At 39.1% G+C, this 19980-nt stretch overlaps 1 protein-coding gene across 5 annotated transcripts in view; it reads left to right on the top strand.

The window, feature by feature from the left end:
• Nucleotides 1-19980, top strand: part of TRIO (trio Rho guanine nucleotide exchange factor) — a 373142-nt gene that overhangs the window by 104389 nt on the left and 248773 nt on the right. For all 5 annotated transcript variants that reach the window (XM_072153041.1, XM_072153043.1, XM_072153042.1 and 2 more), the window contains exons 16-19: nucleotides 1637-1756; nucleotides 2959-3150; nucleotides 10946-11095; nucleotides 12160-12274. In XM_072153041.1, coding sequence (XP_072009142.1) covers nucleotides 1637-1756; nucleotides 2959-3150; nucleotides 10946-11095; nucleotides 12160-12274 — 577 coding nt within the window. The remainder of the gene's footprint in view (nucleotides 1-1636; nucleotides 1757-2958; nucleotides 3151-10945; nucleotides 11096-12159; nucleotides 12275-19980) is intronic.

Here is a 19980-nt window from a genome sequence, read left to right as displayed (position 1 = left end):
GACTTTGTATCTCCTTTTAGTTGGTCTAGTTTGCTGCTCCACAATATTGAATTTTCCTGCGCACATGTTATTTCTGCTCCAGACAACCCCTTTTAAGGAGGACATGCCACATTTACGTAGGATTCTGAAAACTGTTGGGCATCAAATTTTGTGGAGCGTTTTGGTATTTTATCCACTAAGAATTTGTACATTTTATGAAAAACACATTTATTTAGCCATCTGATTTTGTTTTAACCCCTGTAAACCAATTAAAGGGTTAACAAACTTCATAAAAGTTGTTTTACGTACGTTGAGGGGTGTAGCTTCTATAATGGGGTAATTTATGGGGTTTTACTTTCATTTAGGCCTCTCAAAGTGACTTCAAACCTGAGCAGGTCCCTCAATAGCAGGATTTTGCTTTTTTAATGAAAATGTGAAAAATTGCACCTGATGTTCAAAGCCCAGTAACATCTTACAAAAATTTATAGTATGTGTAAAAAAACCACAGAGGCATAAAGTAGACATTCGGTGAATGTTGGTTATTACGTTTTTTGGTGTTACATTTTGGTGTTACATTTTGAATTTCGAAAAATGCAAATGTTTCCAAATTTTCACCAAATATCTGATTTTCTCATAAATAAATGCAAAACATACCACCAAAATTTTTTAACGAACATGAAGTACAATGTGTCACGAGAAAACAATTTCAAAATCACCTGGATATGTTAAAGCGTTCCAAAGTTATAACCCAACTTATAGTAACACAGGGCATATTTGAAAAAATGGGCTGTGTCAGGAAGGTGAAAAGTGGCTTTGGCGTTAAGGGGTTAAAATGGGGAGACTCTATTAAGACTTGTACTGTTGCACAGGCCTGGCATTTTGACTATCCCTCCTTCCCTACACCATCTCCAACCCCATTTCCTGGCAGGCCACAAGGCACTTCTACATAGGAGAGGCCTAATATATTAAGGTGCTGGGGCTTCTTAACCCCTACATGACTGCCTTACTACTATATTCCTCTGATTTGCACATGCTCTGTACAGATAGCACATATATACAGTATGTCATAACCGTGTCAAACTATAAATAGTCATATCTCCAGAACAGTGGCACCTAAAAATACATTTCTGGTGTTTACTTTAATCTCATACATGTATGGCGCATAGGTGCAGGGGCATATTGCAGCTAACACCCGCTATCGGTGCTAGATCTTGTTTTTGTGTTTTTACTGTTCGTTTTAAAAAGTGTAAACTTTGTTTTTTAAATACAGATCTTTGTTCCTGACTAAGGGTACATTCACACGGCATGCACTATCTTTTCCCGGTGTACGGCTCATAACGGTGCCACACATGTGTGGCACCCTACCAGCACTGTATCACCATTGTCGTCCATGGGGACGTATATGCGGCCGCTAACTTGCGGCCCCATATACATCTCTACAGACGGCCGTCTGAATGAGCCCCAACTTTGAGTGGATATCTCTGTTCAGTTTCACCTACAAATACAATCCTGATTAGGACCTGCAGAAGACACTTTGCAAAAGTACATGCACCCTCTTCCTCTGTCTGTAAATCTTTAAATGTTGATGGATTTACACTGTACATATTTATAACATATTTTGTCAAAGGTTTATACAACCAATGTCGTCCTCTTACAGGTACTCGGATGGATCAGAAATGGTGAATCTATGTTAAATGCAGGTTTGATTACTGCCAGTTCACTGCAAGAAGCAGAACAACTTCAAAAAGAACATGAGCAGTTCCAGCATGCAATTGAGGTAAGCATAGCTGTACGTAAAATCTGCCAGAATAAGAATGTATGTAAAAATAAATTGTACAGACTGCTTTGACTTAGTGTAGTATTGTTGAGTATGAGAATACTTTTTCTCCATGTGAGCCTCAGTTAATCAGTTAAAGAGCACTGCCCCGGAAATGTATGTAGCTCGGTGATGGAATAAAGAATGGTCACAGAGAATGGCAAGGGAACCATGCATAATGGAAACATAGAGAAACAGGTTTAGAAATCCTATAGACAACCAGTAAACTTTAATATTAATTTTAACTGTGTTTATAATATTTTTTTTCTTCCAAAAAATTGTGCTAGAGAACTTTACCCATTACTTTCATTACCCATATGATACCAATTTTCTCTGTTGCAACTTCGTTCAATGTTATCAGTGTGTAACTTTATTTGGTTTATGTATTCGAATACACAAAGTGCATGAGTTCCACTCCAATACTATTTCAGCACCAAGTCACAGCTCTTACAATTCCTGCTCTGGTATTCTGTCCTACTGGGCTGTGGTTGCAATAATGTATATTTTTGGTTGTATTATATTTGTATTTGTCTTTGTTATTTTAAATTCATTATTGCTAGGGACATGTCCACTCCCGACCCACTTAACAATCCAACATAACCTTTATAATCATGCTTACCTTTGTTTGTAAATGTACTTTGTGTTTTGCTGTAATTTAAGGAATCTTGTATGTTTTGGTTAAAGATAACCGTAAGGCCAGCGGCTCATGATCACGGTCAGTCCTTGAATATCTGTGGTCAGCTAACATGGATCCACAGCATTACCGTGGACATGACTGTGAGCATCATACTGATATATGATACATGGAGTCCTTGCTTCCCCACATAGCTGCAGCGCAGAGCCGTAATTATAGATCCCGTCTTCCATAATCTGTCTATCTATGAAATACAATCACCGCATGGCTTACAATTTACTATCCACCACAGTGGACAAAACTTATTTAAGAGTCCAATTTATTACTTTTTAGATTCCCTATTAACCAAACAGTGCAATATTTTGTCGTGTTTGGGTCCTAAAGAGAGTCCTGATATTATGCAGCAGTGTAATTGGACAACCTAATCGACTATGAGATCGGCTTTTAATTTGACTGCATCCTGGAAATCAATTGTATTGTTTTTTTGTTTTTTTTAAATAAATGTCACAGTATTTCTTTTTCAATTTAGAAAACACATCAGAGTGCATTGCAGGTGCAACAGAAAGCTGAGGTAATGCTTCAAGCCAATCATTATGATATGGATATGATTAGAGATTGTGCAGAAAAAGTAGCCTCACACTGGCAACAGTTGATGCTGAAAATGGAAGATCGTTTGAAGCTAGTGAATGCCTCTGTAGCCTTTTATAAAACCTCAGAACAGGTAGGTCATGAAAAGCCTAATGTAAATATATGGTTTATGATCTCCTGTTTGTGCTATAACAGATGACAAAGTATGCTTATCACACAAAGCTTCAAGTGAAAAAGTTCACTTGCAAGCAGAACATAAATGATCCACGAACTGAGCCGGCACCAGGAGCTGTGGCTGTCAGCTGTCTATCACAGCTGACACCGCGATGTAACACCCGTGGCGTGTAAGGGTGTTCCTGCTACGGATCACATCCCCCGACTGCCTAGTGCTCCGGGGCTGCCCGATGTCAGGGAAATATCCCCATATCTTTCGATGTGATATGTGGTTCCAAATCATTGTATAGTACGAGCTGCTCGGTGAATCACTCAGACCTTCACATGTTTGAGAGAATTCCAATTTATTTAGGCTGCAGACAGTTTTTATAGGTTCTTGGGACAAAGGAACCTACTGACCATACCCACATTCCAATAGCCTCTGAAAGATGATCTCTGTACACAGGGGGATGAGACTAGTCATAGACGTCTTTGTTAGATACATGCTAGAAGAACAGATTAAAAAATGGATTCTATTTCCTCACAATTCCTCCCTTTTGTGAATAATTTCAGGTACTGCTCAGGTGGTACATTGACATGTGCTAATCACACATCCAGGACTTATCTGACCACTTCACCTGCTTCCCTCCTGAGCATCCTGAACATTACATCACAACACAATTCATGTAAATCCATTGTAAAGGGTAGAATCTCTACATCCTATTGGTGTATATCCTTATACATGTCAGCCTACCAAACCCTGAGTACTATTAGACATGGTATACGGCACACGCACTGTAGTAGGAGTGGTAGGAGTGGTAATGTCCATAGCAGCATCGAGCTACACAGATTCATGTTCAACAGTCTCTGGGTCCAGCACCATTCTTCTTCAGCTGTCGCTGTCTCGTTGTAGTTTCTACACGTGGATATGTCACAGGTATTTGGGATGACTCTTCAGGTTAGTCACATCAGGACCATCTCATCACCTGGATGTACCTTGGTTATGCACCTAAGAAAAAAAATGTATCTGCAGGTTTTGGACATCCCACCAATTCTCTATGACAGCTCTAGACAACCTTAGGGAAGTATATCTTCATCCATGGGGCAATTCTAAAAACAACCTCAGTAGGTGAAAAGACTTTTTAATCCCTAGAGCTCTCGTCAACTATATTACTACCCCAATAGGGATTTTTACTTTAGTCTCTAGAATAAGTGGACTAACATATTCCTCGATCCCTGGTTGTGGTCTTTACAGTTGCTTTAGTTACAGGAAAGGGTTCAGATTACCCAGAAAAGAGGTCCACACACACAAGCACATGTTCATAGCTACTTACCTTTGGTAGCTGTACTTAGCCAATCTGCAACCTCTGGAAGGGGTAAAGCGGCTTCGGAGTGTATATATGAGGGTTTTCACTACTCTCCCTACATTGTACTAAGCATATAAAAACATACTTGTGTAAATGGACAGTAGCAAAAGTGAATCTAAGTGATACTCAATACTTATCCACCACGGAGCATATAGAGTCTCAGACTGGTGTCTCACCCTGTGGGTGCACTGAACCATCATAGGGTAAAGGGCCCTTGGCAGACGTTGCTTGTCACCTTTTTGCTGTAGTCCACCCTCCATCCATGGGGTCCCAGTTTTACTCCAGTCTTGCTTCCTCACCTGTGAAGCCGGTTTCTATAAAGACAGTATAGTATATACTGGGCCAGGGAGGGTCACGGACTGTACTGATCCAGGCTCCTTTCCCCTAGGCTTTCTAGTAACCAGTATGGTCACTTCATGTATTAGAACTTTAGAGGTTTTACCTTCTAGGATGGACCTTTATTGTAACACTAAGGTCTCTATCAGCTATTTCAAAGTCTCATAGTTGTTGATAAACTTACTATATGAGGTTAGGAATCATAAGGAATCCCAAAAGACTCAAATTCTTCCTCTCTGCCACTTTACCCACCTCCATCAGTGCCTTCACCTCCGCCTCCTGTACAGACAGGTAGGTCAGGAGTGGTTCTGCTGCTGTTACCTCATGTTGTGTGACCGCTGCACATCTGATGTAGAATTAACCTCATTCCTGGTTTCTAAAGCCATCTACAAAATACTCAAAATGCAGATTAATGATATATTCAGTTTTGACATTACAAAAAGATAACTGGTTCATTAATCATTAAGATAATAGAAAATGTTAAATACAACCCGTCTACCTCATGTCTCCCCCCTTTGAATCTAGCGGAAGTAATGGAGCTGGATTCAATGTAATACATCATTAAGAGGGCACATTATAACCAAGGTTTATAGTCATGAAGAGGTGAAATACTATCAGGATAGTCCAAAACTACTACAGAAGCTTTTTATGCGTAGGCAGCAGTAGGATACAAAACCAAGAAGGGTCCAGGTTGTCATGTGACATGAGAGCTTCCGGCCTGTTTCCTCTCCTCTGAGGTGCTTGGCTTAAACTTAAATGAGAACAATAGAAAGTGAACAATATACTACAGAAAAAACACAGTTTTGGGACCAATGCCGATGTATCAATGCTGTACTATTTTAAAACTATACAGTCATCCTGGGGACACATGCTGGGGACACATACTGGGGGACAGTGTTCTAACTTCTGCCTAAAAAGCTCCTAATAATAATCTCAGTCATAGCTGCTGAATAGGACTAATAGTATGGGATCATAGGGAGGTTTTACTCCTGGTTAAAACATTAAAATTACAGATGTTGCACCGAATCAAACCCAAAATCTGCTTAGGGCCATGAGGGTTATCAGTCCTCAGTAATGAACACACATTCTCTTTGTTCCTTTCTTCTCTTAACATTCCAACACTTGTCCCCCTCCCCCTCCTTCTCCCTGTGGTGTCTGTAGTATTACGTGTCCCGGCGCACCAAGAGAACAAAGAAGGAATCCAACACACCATTTGTAACATCTGAGTTCACTCCATCATCCTACACAAATTGCAAAAACTTTTGACCACACCCTTCAAACTTTTAGGTGTATTATAAAGATTTCACACTACATGTCTGATGTTTTTAAACATAAATCACAAGATTTCTCAGGTCCAAGCCTGCAATGAACAATGTCCGCAATTGTGTGCTGGACTTTCCTCACATCTGGTAACTTTGATGAAATACCATTAGCACTACACGTCATATAGGCAAAACACATATTTATATCTTTGCCATAATCTGCAGGAATGTATAATGGAATAAACTCATAGAACATCTACAGTATCTGGCAAGGGTCAGGGAATCCAATTGGGACTGCACAACCGTCCAGGAGCTCTCCCCACAGAAGACCAAAATCCGTAACAAATATGTTACTACCCGGGTTTTTGGACTTTGAAGTTCTGAGAGGTGACTCTTAGATAAGCATATATTTACAAAAAGGGCCTAGCGGCCCCACTAAGACCCATTGGTCAAAAGAATTTATTTTTGAATATAAAAATGCAATTTTTATTGATATGCATTAAAAATAGAAGGTTTAGTAGATAAAGCACTATAAAGGTAGTTAAAAATCTACAGTCAGTAGAAGCCTAAATACAAAGATTATTGTATCAATTGTATCCACTGAAAATTAGCGGTAAGGGTGGGATGGTGACAGTGAGGAGATGGATCTGCCACTACAGTTGACGTGTGGATGGACCCTTATACTTTTCAGGCACTAGGTGTCGCCGGTGAGCTGTAACCACAGTTCTTTAGTGTAGTACTATGTATCGTTTTTGAACGAGTCTTGTTAAGACCTTTAACGCCGTGTATGTGTCCATCCAGTTGAGATGGTTAGCCAGTATACTTTGAAGTGTCTATACATAGCAACACCACACCACTCTTGATTAGTCTCACACTGCCATTGATTCACATGTAAGTGGAGGAGCGATTGGTGATCTCCCTTATTCTCACTCACTTACACACACACACTCTTTTTTCATCTGACTAGACTGTCTATATTTTAGGCTAACTGACTGCTAAATAAAAACCAAACGGACACTACAGCCCCCCCGACATGTTTCGCCACCTTAGTGGCGTCCTCAGGGGTGCCGGGGCCGCTAGGCCCTTTTTGTAAATAGTTGCCTGAATTTTGAGGACCCAGTCAAGATTTAGACCACAAAATTATCGATTATATCTTAGATAAGCAGGCACAGTCTCCTACATTTATTCCCTGGGTACTATATCTTAGTTGTCTTCTAAAGTTACAACAATACAGCTGAGCGGAGTGTGGGTGCAAATCCAAAGATCTTTAGGCAATGCATCATTACCCATACCACTGCTCTATTAAAGTATATCAAAGTGAGAAACATCTTCCCCCTACAGGAGAAACATCTGAAGACTATTTCTTTGTTCTGTGCAGAGCCCGCACTTTTTCTAATCCAGTCTTGACCGGATATATTCCAGTGTGGGGGTTGGGTCTAGGTGCCACATTGCATGCACATGTCTCCCGCCAGTCTGTTTCTTTGTTTCCATACATCAATTCATCCACCATTTTAGGGTGGAGGCAGAACCTTTCCTGAATGTTGTCTTTGTCTTTTGTCTGTCCAACGTTTTTGTCCGTCATCGTCATAACACTCATACAACACACAATTTCCTATGGCTGTTTCTTTATAACCTCCTCTGGTCACTTCCTCTGTAACTTTCTTCTATCCACTTGCAATTTCCATCATATCATTATTATGCAACCAGCCTTTGTTCTTTTAAGAACCTTTCCATTTACCAACATACAAACAACCATCTTTTTGATATACTTGTCCTTTTCCAACATTCTCTGACATCCTTTAACAGACTCTTTCTCATTCAAGATCCGTAGTACTGGTTTCCCTCTGAATTGCCTCTCATCCTACCTAGCAAATTTTTCCCATAATTTTCTATATATCTCTAGTGCTGCCACACACTCGCAGTCACTCTTCCATAGGGCAGTTTTAACCACTTTTATTTAATTTAGTAATTTTTTTCCTAACCCGTCATGCCCGTCAAGAAATGACCGCAGTCCCCTTCCTTGAAGCAGCTTTGGATCCTACCACACAAAATAAATTTATAAAGTCCGACTGTCCAAACTCAGTCTACTTTGTCTCAAGCGAATTACGATCCAAAAACTGCTCTTCTAGGTGACTCTTTAGGTAGGGGTGATTCTAGAATGTTACGTTCTTAAAACCAGTACATTACAGTATCACAATAGCGCTATCAAACACACATGTTCAAACTCACACAATACCCATATACACTACCACACATCACATGGAGTTTTCAAATAAACTAACAAGATTCTTTGGACTGGGCAATATAGGCATGCAACTCGCCGGACGTGGAACAATCCAAACAAGGAGAGACAGAGCAATTTGTAAGAAAAAAGCTTCTTACCTTTTTGTGCAGCTGCATGGTCTGTCTGTCCTGAAAGGATGATCCCTAAATTAGGCGTCATGCAAACCCATGTCGCTGTTCGAGCGCCAAGTTTGTCAGGGAAATATCCTATATCATATCTTTCGATGTGATATGTGGTTCCAAATCATTGTATAGTACGAGCTGCTCGGTGAATCACTCAGACCTTCACATGTTTGAGAGAATTCCAATTTATTTAGGTTGCAGACAGTTTTTATAGGTTCTTGGGACAAAGGAACCTACTGACCATACCCACATTCCAATAGCCTCTGAAAGATGATCTGTGTACACGGGAGGATGGGACTAGTCATAGACGTCTTTGTTAGATACATGCTAGAAGAACAGATTCAAAAATGGATTCTATTCCCTCACACCGATATCCCTTCTGGTGTAAACTGTCTGCGCATGCGCCTGTATGCTCAGACAGTTTACACTGCTCTACAATAAACTAGTATTGTATAGCAGTGTATTGAACTTGAACCAGCGATCAGAGCATCGCTGGTTCAAGTTCAAGTATGTAAAAGTAAAAAAAGATAAAAACACTAAAGTTAAAAAAATAAATACATAAAAATATAAGCCCCTAAAATGACACTTTCCCATAAAAACACTTAATAAAGTATAAAAACACAAACATACAACCGCCACATATTTGGTATTGCGGCGTCCGTAACAACCTGTATAATAAAAACGAATCGTTACTGGACTTGCACGGTAAACGCTGGGGGAAAAATGCAAAAGAGTTCAGAAAAAAGATAATTTTTAATTAACATTAAAATGTTATTAAAATTTCCAGCGGGGCAGGCTCCTGTTTTCTCCTCATGTTTTTTTTTATAGGAGTTGACAGTTCTCAGGGTTCGGGGGGATTGATTTCCACTATTTATTCATATCTTATCCAAGCTAAAGTTTCTACAGCTTTACATTACTTATCAGAGTTACCTTACACTGATAAGTTTGCACAAAAATGAGCCAAATCCATTCTCCCAACTGTCATTGATGCAACTTCTTCCCTTCTTCTTTTTGGCACATGATTTGGGCATGTTCCCATCTTCAGTCAATTTGGGAGGAGATGATCGTGACGTTATCTGATATAGTAGGGTCTCCTATAGAATTCTCCCCTGAAATATGCTTGTTTGGCACTCTGGCCTTACCACACAAGGATTTTTCTCTGTAAAGTGCTATTTAACGTGCGTAAGCAGTGGCAATTTGGTGGATGGATCAAAGCTCAACCAACTGCTCCCAATGGAAACAATGTGGTTCCTTATGAAAAATTAGTATATAATATCAGAAACCATCCCAAAAATGTTGATAAGATGTGGAGTAAATTGTGTGACTCTCCTATAACAATGTCCTCTACATCGGCTCTATCCCCCTTACTTGATGCTTTTGTTTAGAAGGTATTTTGAATTATGATTTATGTACCTGCTTGATCCTTGAGAGCCATACAACTTGTGGGTTTGATTGGGGTGTCATGCATGTACCCATTGTAACCCTCCCCCCTTTTTTTTCAATGTTGCTTTGATAGAGTGAATGCGCTGTTTTCCTGTGAAAAAGACAAGTGTGATGAATCATGCATGAAACATTTGGCAAATTCACTTGTATGTTTTGTTTGTTTAATAAACAAGATTTAAAAAAGGTTTTAAAGAGAACATGTCATAAAATTTCTTACAAATACATCAAGTGACAGGTTCCCATTGAGCCCTTCTTTTAGCTAAAAATTGTTTCCCTTACAACCCCATAAATCAACTTCTTAATCTTACCTTGCATGTAGCCATATTTAGAGTCAGTTAAAGGGGTTGTGGCCTCCATGGCTGAATTCAGAAGCTCCTCCACATATCCTATGTTTCTTCTTAGCATTTAGCATTTAATGTCATGTTACCAGGGTGATGTATATTTGCAAACTGTACCTTGAGTATGTATCTGATTACATGAAATCACAACATGTCTCCATGTACCTCTACTTCTTCCCATGCCTCCATGGAGGCATACTGTGAATTCATGTGATCGGGTACAAACATGTGGTAGATTTTGAAAATGTTTAGGAGGTGAAAGGAATTTGGGTGAAGGAGGTGTGAAGCAAATTATTTTCTGTTTGGGGCACTTTTCTGCCATCAAAGTCAATGCATTTTTTAAAATAAAATTTTACACTTTGAATCAAAATTTTACCTATGTCTATATACTTTTTAATGCAGATTTCAAAATGGGGCAAGTGTCTGCTTTCAGGAAAATTTAGGGTTTGTTGGTGGAGCTAGTATAATTCTTTATGCTTAATTTTGGTTATATCTGTACAAAATCTGTACTATATCTGTGTCAAATTTTTAAACATTTTTACGGCCAATAAAATAACAAAATTACCAGAAACTCCATGAAAAGGGTTAAATATGTTAAAATGTTATTTTGCTTTCCTTCCAAGGTTTGTAGTGTTCTTGAAAGTTTGGAACAGGAATATAAGAGAGAAGAAGACTGGTGTGGAGGAGCTGATAAGTTTGGCCCAAATTCAGAAACTGACCATGTCACCCCTATGATTAACAAACATCTTGAACAAAAGGAAGCTTTTCTAAAGGTATAATCCCTTAAAAGCATCTTTAGTTGCCATCACTGTTAATTTACATAATGAACAAGTTACTGTCAATGTTATTTACTGATTTATTTTTTTTTCGGGCTAGAAGATATGCCTTACTAAAAGAAGCACCCCAGGTTTAGTCATCCAAAAAAGTTGAATTGTATGTGTCACTAATTTAGAATTCCCTGTTAGTCAAACATAAACACATCACACACATCTGTGTCGCAACCATTAACTCATGCAGACACATCTCTGCATACACTTAAACACAGATCTGTTATATGCATACACTCACACGTAGCTCTGTTAAATGCATACACTCATTCAGGACATGCATTGATACACATAAACACTCTGCTCTGCTAAAGCCATCCATATGATCAGTAACATGCTTCTGACATCACTTAAATTAGGCCCTCGCCACGGGATAGGGCCTAACTTGCCGATCAGTGGGGGACTCAGTGCTGAGATCCCCACAGATCGCGAGAACGAGGGGTCTGACCGACCCCTTGCCGCTCCTCAGACTAATGGAGCATACGTCCCTGCATGACCATTCTGCTCCATTAATCTCTATGGAGCTAACTGAGATTGTCGAGCATGCATAGAGAATGATGGAGTGGAATGGTCCTGCAGGGACGAAGGTTCCACTAGTCTGAGGAGCGGCGAGGGGTCGGTCGGACCGGTCGTTCTCGCGATCTGTGGGGATCTCAGCACTGAGTCCCCCACTGATCAGCAAGTTAGGCCCTATTCTGTGGATAGGGCCTAACTTCCCTTTGTGGGAACCCCCCATTAAGTTCCTGCAATAATACTCCTGTTGGGGTGTTCAGAAGACTTGAGAGAGCTTTTCAGAGGCTCTGCGCTCCTTTAGAGATCATGTGAAGCACTTTTCCATTGCACTCCAGGTTTGCTCCGATTTCAAGGACAGTGGTCAGGAGGTTTCTGGCAGTGCTCGATCATCCTGACCTTCGGACTACAAGATGCAGGCACTTTGTTGCAAGATTTTTATGGTGGTACTTTGAAATATTTGGCTTAAATTTACAGATTTTTCTTTTGTCTTTTTGCAGGCTTGCACATTGGCCCGAAGAAACGCTGATGTCTTTTTGAAATACTTGCATAGGAATAGTGTAAACATGCCAGGGATGGTTTCTCATGTCAAAGCTCCGGAGCAACAAGTAAAAAGCAAGTTTCCTTCAAAGGCTTGACTTTTAATTAAATATTACAAAGTTATATAGAGCAGGCGTAGGTCCTAGTGTACAGAAATCAGTGCAATTAAAAAGTGATGCTGCTTTTTTTTTTCCAACTTACATTTTATTGAGTAGTTTAAAGTTTCCTAAGAGTAACAGATAGTACAACAAGGTCATTATAATCATGAAAAGTGTACATTGTATTCACAATAGTTTCTTGTAGAACCTTCACAATAGCTAGCAGAACATATATAGCATGTAGACAATGTATTGGTCCAACAAACAACTTGTCGTTATCAAGGATAAGAATGAACAGGGACCATCCAGAGGTCCAGTTTCTGTGACGCTGCTTTTTGATTTGCATGTGTTTTTAATGAAATACAGATAGAAGTAAACAGTGCGTTTGATAGGATCAAAAATAGATGGTTTCCACTCAAATACCGCTGAGGAAACATTACCAACTTTTATTGAACCCATTACCCATATAAATGATATAATATAGATATATTCTAGTGAATTAACTAGGAGAGGAAGGGTCCCACAGTAGACTTTTGAATGAGGCTTCCCGACCCCCTCGGAAAATATAAATATTTGTTTACTCACACATTTATTCACACATACATTTTTTTATGTGCACACATTTATTCATTAATATGTACGTTAATACACTTGGGCAGTATATTTGCAGCATAATACAGTATGTATACAATGGTGCACATTCTCCATTCTTTAGAGTGTCAGGTACGATGTCTGGGTCCCCATGACACTGGGTTCCGTAGAAGATTCTATGGCTGCTATTGCTATGTGTATATATGTATATTGTATGTAATTTATGCAAAAATTTGTATACCGTATTTTCCGGACTATAAGGCGCACTTAAAAGCCTTGGATTTCCTTGGAAATCCAAAGTGCGCCTTATAGTCCGGTGCGCCCTATATGAGGGCAGCGGACCCTACTTACATAGGTCCCCGCTACCGGAGACAGCAGATCTCCAGCGGGAACTGCAGACCACGCGGCACGAACAACTTCTGCCGCGTGGTCTGCAGTTCCCGCTGGAGATCTGCTGTCTCCGGTAGCGGGGACCTATGTAAGTATGCCATTCTCCACCTCCCCCTCATCTTCCCCGCTCACCTTCCCCGCGTTCCGTGTCTCTTCTCGGCGTCGCGTCCCGTCGGGTCTCCGCTCCGCCCCCGGACCTCCGCCACGCCCCCGACCCTGCGCCTTATAGTCCGATGCGCCTTATATATGGAATTATTACATATATAAGGCGCATCGGACTGTTGCGCCTTATATTCCGGTGCGCCTAATGGCCCGGAAAATACGGTATATGTAATGATACTAAAAATAATAATAATTCTTTATATAGCGGCATCATATTCTGCACTAAATTATTACACTACAGTTTTATATATTTTAATTTACAGAACATGAGACAATACATTATTCTGTAGCCTCATATGAACTGCAGCATTTTAATTACAAGCTATGCAAATAGTTGAAATAATACACATTTCTAAAATATTCAGGGAGACTATTCCTACAAATTCTTAACGGTGGCTAGTAGTCTTACTTTGGGGGCATTTCAGTAAAAATAATTAACCCCTTAACTACCACAGAAATGTACTTTAAAGGGTTATCCACTTTCAGCTGAAATTTATACAAGTTACAATTTTCCAATATATTTTTTTGTTCTTTTGTACTTCAGTTTTTCACAGTTTTCTAGATCTCTACTGCCTGTTTTCCAATAGAAAGCTTCTGTGTTTCCTTCCAGCCTGATGGCTTTTGCACTTGTTTGTCCATTACAAGACTATGATCAAGGAACGCAATTGTGTGTCATTGAAGAGTTAAAGGAAATATACTGTCTAGAAACTACTTTTTTCAGTAGCTCCAGAGGTAGATAGCCCATGTGTGGCTCATCTGTAGATATCTTTAATCATTTCTGCGCTACCTGTCTATCCTGTAATATTTTTTTTGTTTTTATGCAAATTACCTTCAGAGTCTGCTCATGCCATGGAGTTGTCTCGCTGAACTCCGAAGCCTAGGCAACTCCACGTTCTGAATAGCCTCTGCATGCCCAGAAGACAGGGACCTCCCAGAAGCAGAATCTCCCTCTGGCCCACAACCCTGGCTGAAGCCACTGTGCTTGTGTGGTCCGTGCCACCGTGTTCACAGGCGGCATGTGCAGGTGGTGTCATTGCAGAGGTTACTGGTAGCGTGCAGTAGCCTTTGGCTCCGGAGTTAAGAGTCTACTCCATGTCTTTGGTAGCCTCTGAAGGTCATTTGAATAAAAACCACTATAAAGTTAATTAATCGATTAATTAATCGATTAAATGTTAATTAATCAATAGCTAAGAAATTATGAAAAATGTCCACAAATGAGACACACATGGGCTATCTACCTCTGGAACTACAAAAAAAAAGAGTTTTCAGACTGCAGATTTCCTTTGACTACTTAACTCTTCCAATACAAAATCAATTAGGTGTTGCCTTTTTTTGAAGTTCAACTGGGAGGGCCTTATAAAGTCTCCCAGGTCTGTCCTTAAACCCTGTCTATTAAACCCTTCTAATATACAGGCAGTTCCGGGGTTACGGACAACATAGGTTTTTTTAGGTGTGTTATTAATTTGAATTTGTATGTAAGTTGGATGTAAACTTCATTACAGACACCTCACAGCTGATCATTGCATCCTGTGGTTGAGGGTGCGGTCACACATACTAGTAGCTTGCGTTTACAAATGCACCGCTAGCGCATGGGGCGGACCTCGTCATGGTCACAAATGTGTTTCACTTGAAATACATATGCGATAGGGCAGAGGCCAACGCTGTAGGCTACCATTGCGTTTGTTAACTCTTTGCTGGCGCAACATGTTACCACACCCTAAAGTAAAGTATTCATAGAGCTTCACCAGAGATAACATTACGCAGATAGTTTTGTCTTTAATCAGGGGTCACCTGTAAGTTGCGTGTCCTTAAGTCGGGGATCGCCTGTACTGACGTTATTTAATACAATTAGTGTGGTGTATTTTTCAGACTATAAGGCGCAAAAAAAATCCTTTGATTTGCGCCTTATAGTCCAGTGCGCCTTATATATGAACCGTACTTGCAGAGAACAGCTGCCTGAACTGTGCACAGGTCTGCCACCTGCTGGCCATTCATCCTCATAATCAGGTGCGCCTTATAATATGCTGCGCCTAATATATGAACCTAGATGTTTTAGCAGGCATTTATTGATGGTGGGCCTTATAATCCAGTGTGCCTTATAGTCCAAAAATACAGTAATAAAAACGATGAAATGGTCATATGCTCATCATCGGGGAATAATAATTAACCTGCCCTATGTGTAGCATGATATGTCTTTAAATAATCTAAATAAATGACATTATAAGATTTTTGATAATAAAAATTACAAATTGTCCTGCAAAAAAACTAGTCCACCACAGATTTTTTTTATTTTTAATATTTTTAACACATTATCTACTTACTGCCAAAGCCACTTTTCACCTTCCTGACATGGCCCATTTTTTTCAAAACTGACAACTGTCAATATAAATGGTTATAACTTCGAACTTTTTTTTTTTTTTTTGTCTTTTATTTTTGTCTTTTTTTTTTTTTCTTTCAAGGAATGTGCACGTTCTCAGTGGACAAAACACCAAACTACTCCACAAAATTTGATCTCCAATTTTTCAGCAGTATAACCATACACCATATGTGGTGCTAACCGGCTGTATGATACACGGACACACAATATGCTATCTTTATTCTATAGATCACTACAATTACGGCAATACCTCATTTATATAGTTGTTTTGTATAGTTTTACAATTGTACTAAGGAACAACTAATACAGAGAAAATCTCTTTTGTTTTCAGATCACCATCTTTTTGGAGACATAACTTTAATAGCTTTTTGTTGACAGCTAGTTTAGGGCTTTTTTTTACGTGTTTACTTCTTTTCAGTGGTACCATTTTGGCACACATAACTTTTTGTAATCACTTTTTAGAATACTTTTCGAATGAGATATTATGAAAAATGTATATTTTTGGCTAGTTTTTCGGGTTTTTATTTATGCGTTCACTGAGTGGGTCCAATAATGTTTTAAATTTATTGTGCAGATATGACTTTTTTGTGCTTTTGTGTTATTTTTACTTTATTAGATATTTATAGGCGATGTTTGTGTTTAGGGGACTTTCACTTTAATTATTTTTATTAACAAGAAACTTTATTAAGTGTTACAGATTTTCTTTTTCATACAGGTTAGATTGAACAAGTGATGATTTGATTGCTTGTTCAAGCTATCATTCATTTAACACTGTGTAATACAGTTGTATTACACTGTGCTATGTAATACACTGGGGGGCGAGGGGATGGTCCAATACATGTTAGAACATACCTGCATGCTGCGGTCATGCGTGACCGCGGTGTAAGGGATTAAAGCGCATACAGGCAGCTTTTGAGAGTGGCTCCGTTTAGGAGACGGTCCCAGAAGCATGACGTAATAGTACTGCATAATGCGTGAACTCACTCCCACCATGCAGTACTATGTCAAATGTCGGGAAGGGGTTAAGTGCAGATTCCTTTTGAAGCTTAAAGGAAAGCAATAAGATAGATCAAAAGTATATTTTGATAATAAATCGAAAAAGTATAATATGCTAAAAAGCATTTTTTTAAGTATTATGTAAATTAGAGTCAGAGGCTACTCCACACCCCAGTAGGCTGTCAGTGCTGCCTTCCAGTTCAGCGTCTATCTCTTCAGCGTGCAGCCAACTGGGGCGTGGAGTAGTTTCTGCCGCTATTTTACATAATACAAAAAAAATAATTTTTTTTTTGTATTATGTTATACCTATTCGATTGATTATCAAAAAACACTATAGGCAAGGTGCTTTCAGCATGAACCTTCCAGTGTATTAACCTTAATGGGTAGATTCGTGGTGGTACGTTTCCTTCAAGGACAGAGCCACATTTTCAACATCTGACATGCATCACTAAATATGGTAATAACTTTTGAATCCTTCAACATATTGAAGTGACTTAGAGTTTTTTCGTTGCATATTTTATTTATTATATTTGTAAATTTTGCTATTTGATGTGTTTATGAAAAAAAAATTATAATTTGCGAAAAAGTCTGAAAAACTTGCATTTTTAATATTTGAAATAGTGGAGGCATCCAAATTAGTTACTAATTAACATTCACCATGTATTCCCTTGATGTTGGTATAATGTTTTTAAACATCCTTTTACTATTTTAAGATGTTAGAATGCTAACAAATTTAATAGTAAATATAGAAATTTTCAGGAACATTTTGCTATAACGTTTCAGAGATTAGTACATAGCAGATCCCCCTACTTTGTCACACTGTCCTTTTTAAATTATGCAAAACAGATTTTATTTTTTTTTTTTCAACCCTTGTTTAGTAGTAAAAAATTGGAAGCAAGCAGCAGGTAAAAGCTGCCAGAAAGGGGGGGGGGGGGCTGATATTTAACTGTGATGGGCACAAGTGACTTCAGACAAGTGACTTAAACTGCATGACGATATAAATCGTCCAAATGCCACAACAGCTGGCTAGTCAAGACAAGTTTTCTCGTCCTGTCTTCAACCAGTTAATATTTCAATTTTGGTGTCTCAATCAGGAGAATAAAGTTATCCTTACATTATCATAACTCTGTAATTTTAAACTGTAAAAAAATGCAGTAGAATCGCTGGGCTTTTTTTTTTTTTAAATTTACCTGCAAAAAGTGATAGTACAGTATTTTTCTGACTATAAGACAAACAAAAAGACACACGTTTAAGATCCTGCACCAGCCCACTCTGTACACTGAGAACAATACCCCACACTGGCTCCTGAAGTGCCCTGGCACGTGATCAACATTGTGCCCATCCTACCCTCCCCTAGCACAGAGAAATCTAAGCTGCCGACGCGACCCTGCAGGGTCCTGCAATACCACTAGCGCCATAGTGCTGACCACATGGCAATGCTCATCAGCCGCCTGAGTAAGCAATTTTGCCCCTCTATTTGCCAGCAGGAGAATGAGAGGGAGCCACAGGGAACCTCACAGGACTAACACCCTGCCTGAGGAGGGAAAGAAAAGGGGTAGAGGGAGACCTCTTAGCTCCTGCAGCATTACTCTTGCAACATTAGCCCCTAACAGCCCATACCTTTGAGATCCGAGCTTTGTGCACTGGAGACACGTTTGCCTGGAACTGCAGCTGCCGTAAACTGTGCAATGGTCTGCCACTTGCTAGTAAATCATCCTTATAATCAGGTGCGCCTTGTAATCCGGTGTGCCTTATATATGAACCTAGACGTTTTAGCAGGAATTTATTGATGGTGCGCCTTGTAATCTGGTGCGCCTTATAGTCTGAAAAATACTGTAATACTTTTGTCACTATAATCCAGCCCAAAATGGCACCATTAAGATATTTATTTTTTTGTTTTTGCATTTTTTACTCCCCATCTGCACCACTTTTTTGTGGGTTTGGATTTTCGACTTTCACTGTGCATCCCAAATGACATGTCTACTTTATTCTTTGGGTTGGTGAGATCACGGGTAAATTTGTGTAGGTTTTATAATGTTTTCATACATTTATAAAAATTAAAACCTCCTTTACAAAATGTCTTCATTTTTCCATCTTCAGGTGCGAATAACTTCTTCATACTTCAGTTTACTGAGCTGTTGGTGGTGTTCTTTTTTGCGACTTTCCATGGCATTTTCAATGTTACCAATTTTAGCACTTTATGGCCTTTTGATCACTTTTTATTGATCACTTTTTATATTGATCCCCAAACTTTTTACATAGGGGGCCGTTCACTTTCCCCCTTAGACCATTGGAGGGCTGGACTAAAGTTTAAAAATAAATAGCGGTACATGTGACCGCATCCATAATACACTGGCACCCCCCTCAATTAATTATTTAATATTTTGGTACTGCACCCCCTTGTGAACTATTTTATATATTGGCCCAATTAATTAATATACTGGGACCTCTCTCCATTAACCCCTTAACGACTTGGCCTTTTTTAGTTTTTTCACTTCCATTTTTCACACCCCACCTTCAAAAATCTATAACTTTTTTATTTATCCACATAAAGAGCTGTGTTATGGCTTATTTTCTGCGTAACAAATTGCACTTCGTAGTGACGGTATTTAATATTCCATGGCGCGTACTGGGAAGCGGGAAAAAAATTCCAAATGCAGTGAAAATTGTGAAAAAACACAATTGCAACGTTTTCTTGTGGGCTTGGATTTTACAGCTTTCACTGTGTGCCCCAAATGACAGGTCTACTTTATTCTTTGGGTTGCTACGATCACAGGGATACCACATTTGTACAGGTTTTATAATGTTTTCATACATTTAAAAAAAATTAAACCTCCTGTACAAAAATTTTTTTTTTGATTTTGCCATCTTCTGGTGCTAATAACTTTTTCATACTTTAGTGTACGGAGCTGTGGGTGGTGTCATTTTTTGCGACTTTTGATGGCGTTTTCATTGCTATCATTGTTAGGACTGTGCTACCTTTTGATCACTTTTTATTAATTTTTTTATATTTTCCAAAATGGCAAAAAAATGTCATTTTTGACTTTGGACGCTATTTTCCGTTATGGGGTTAAACGCAGTGAAAAACCGTTATTATATTTTGATAGATCGGACATTTTCGGACGCGGTGATACCTAATGTGTTTATGATTTTTACTGTTTATTAAT

Source organism: Engystomops pustulosus, chromosome 5 (genome assembly GCF_040894005.1).
Source record: "Engystomops pustulosus chromosome 5, aEngPut4.maternal, whole genome shotgun sequence".
NCBI lineage: Eukaryota > Metazoa > Chordata > Amphibia > Anura > Leptodactylidae > Engystomops > Engystomops pustulosus.
Note: the sequence above shows the minus strand (reverse complement) of the source record. Positions and strands in the feature narration are given on the sequence as shown.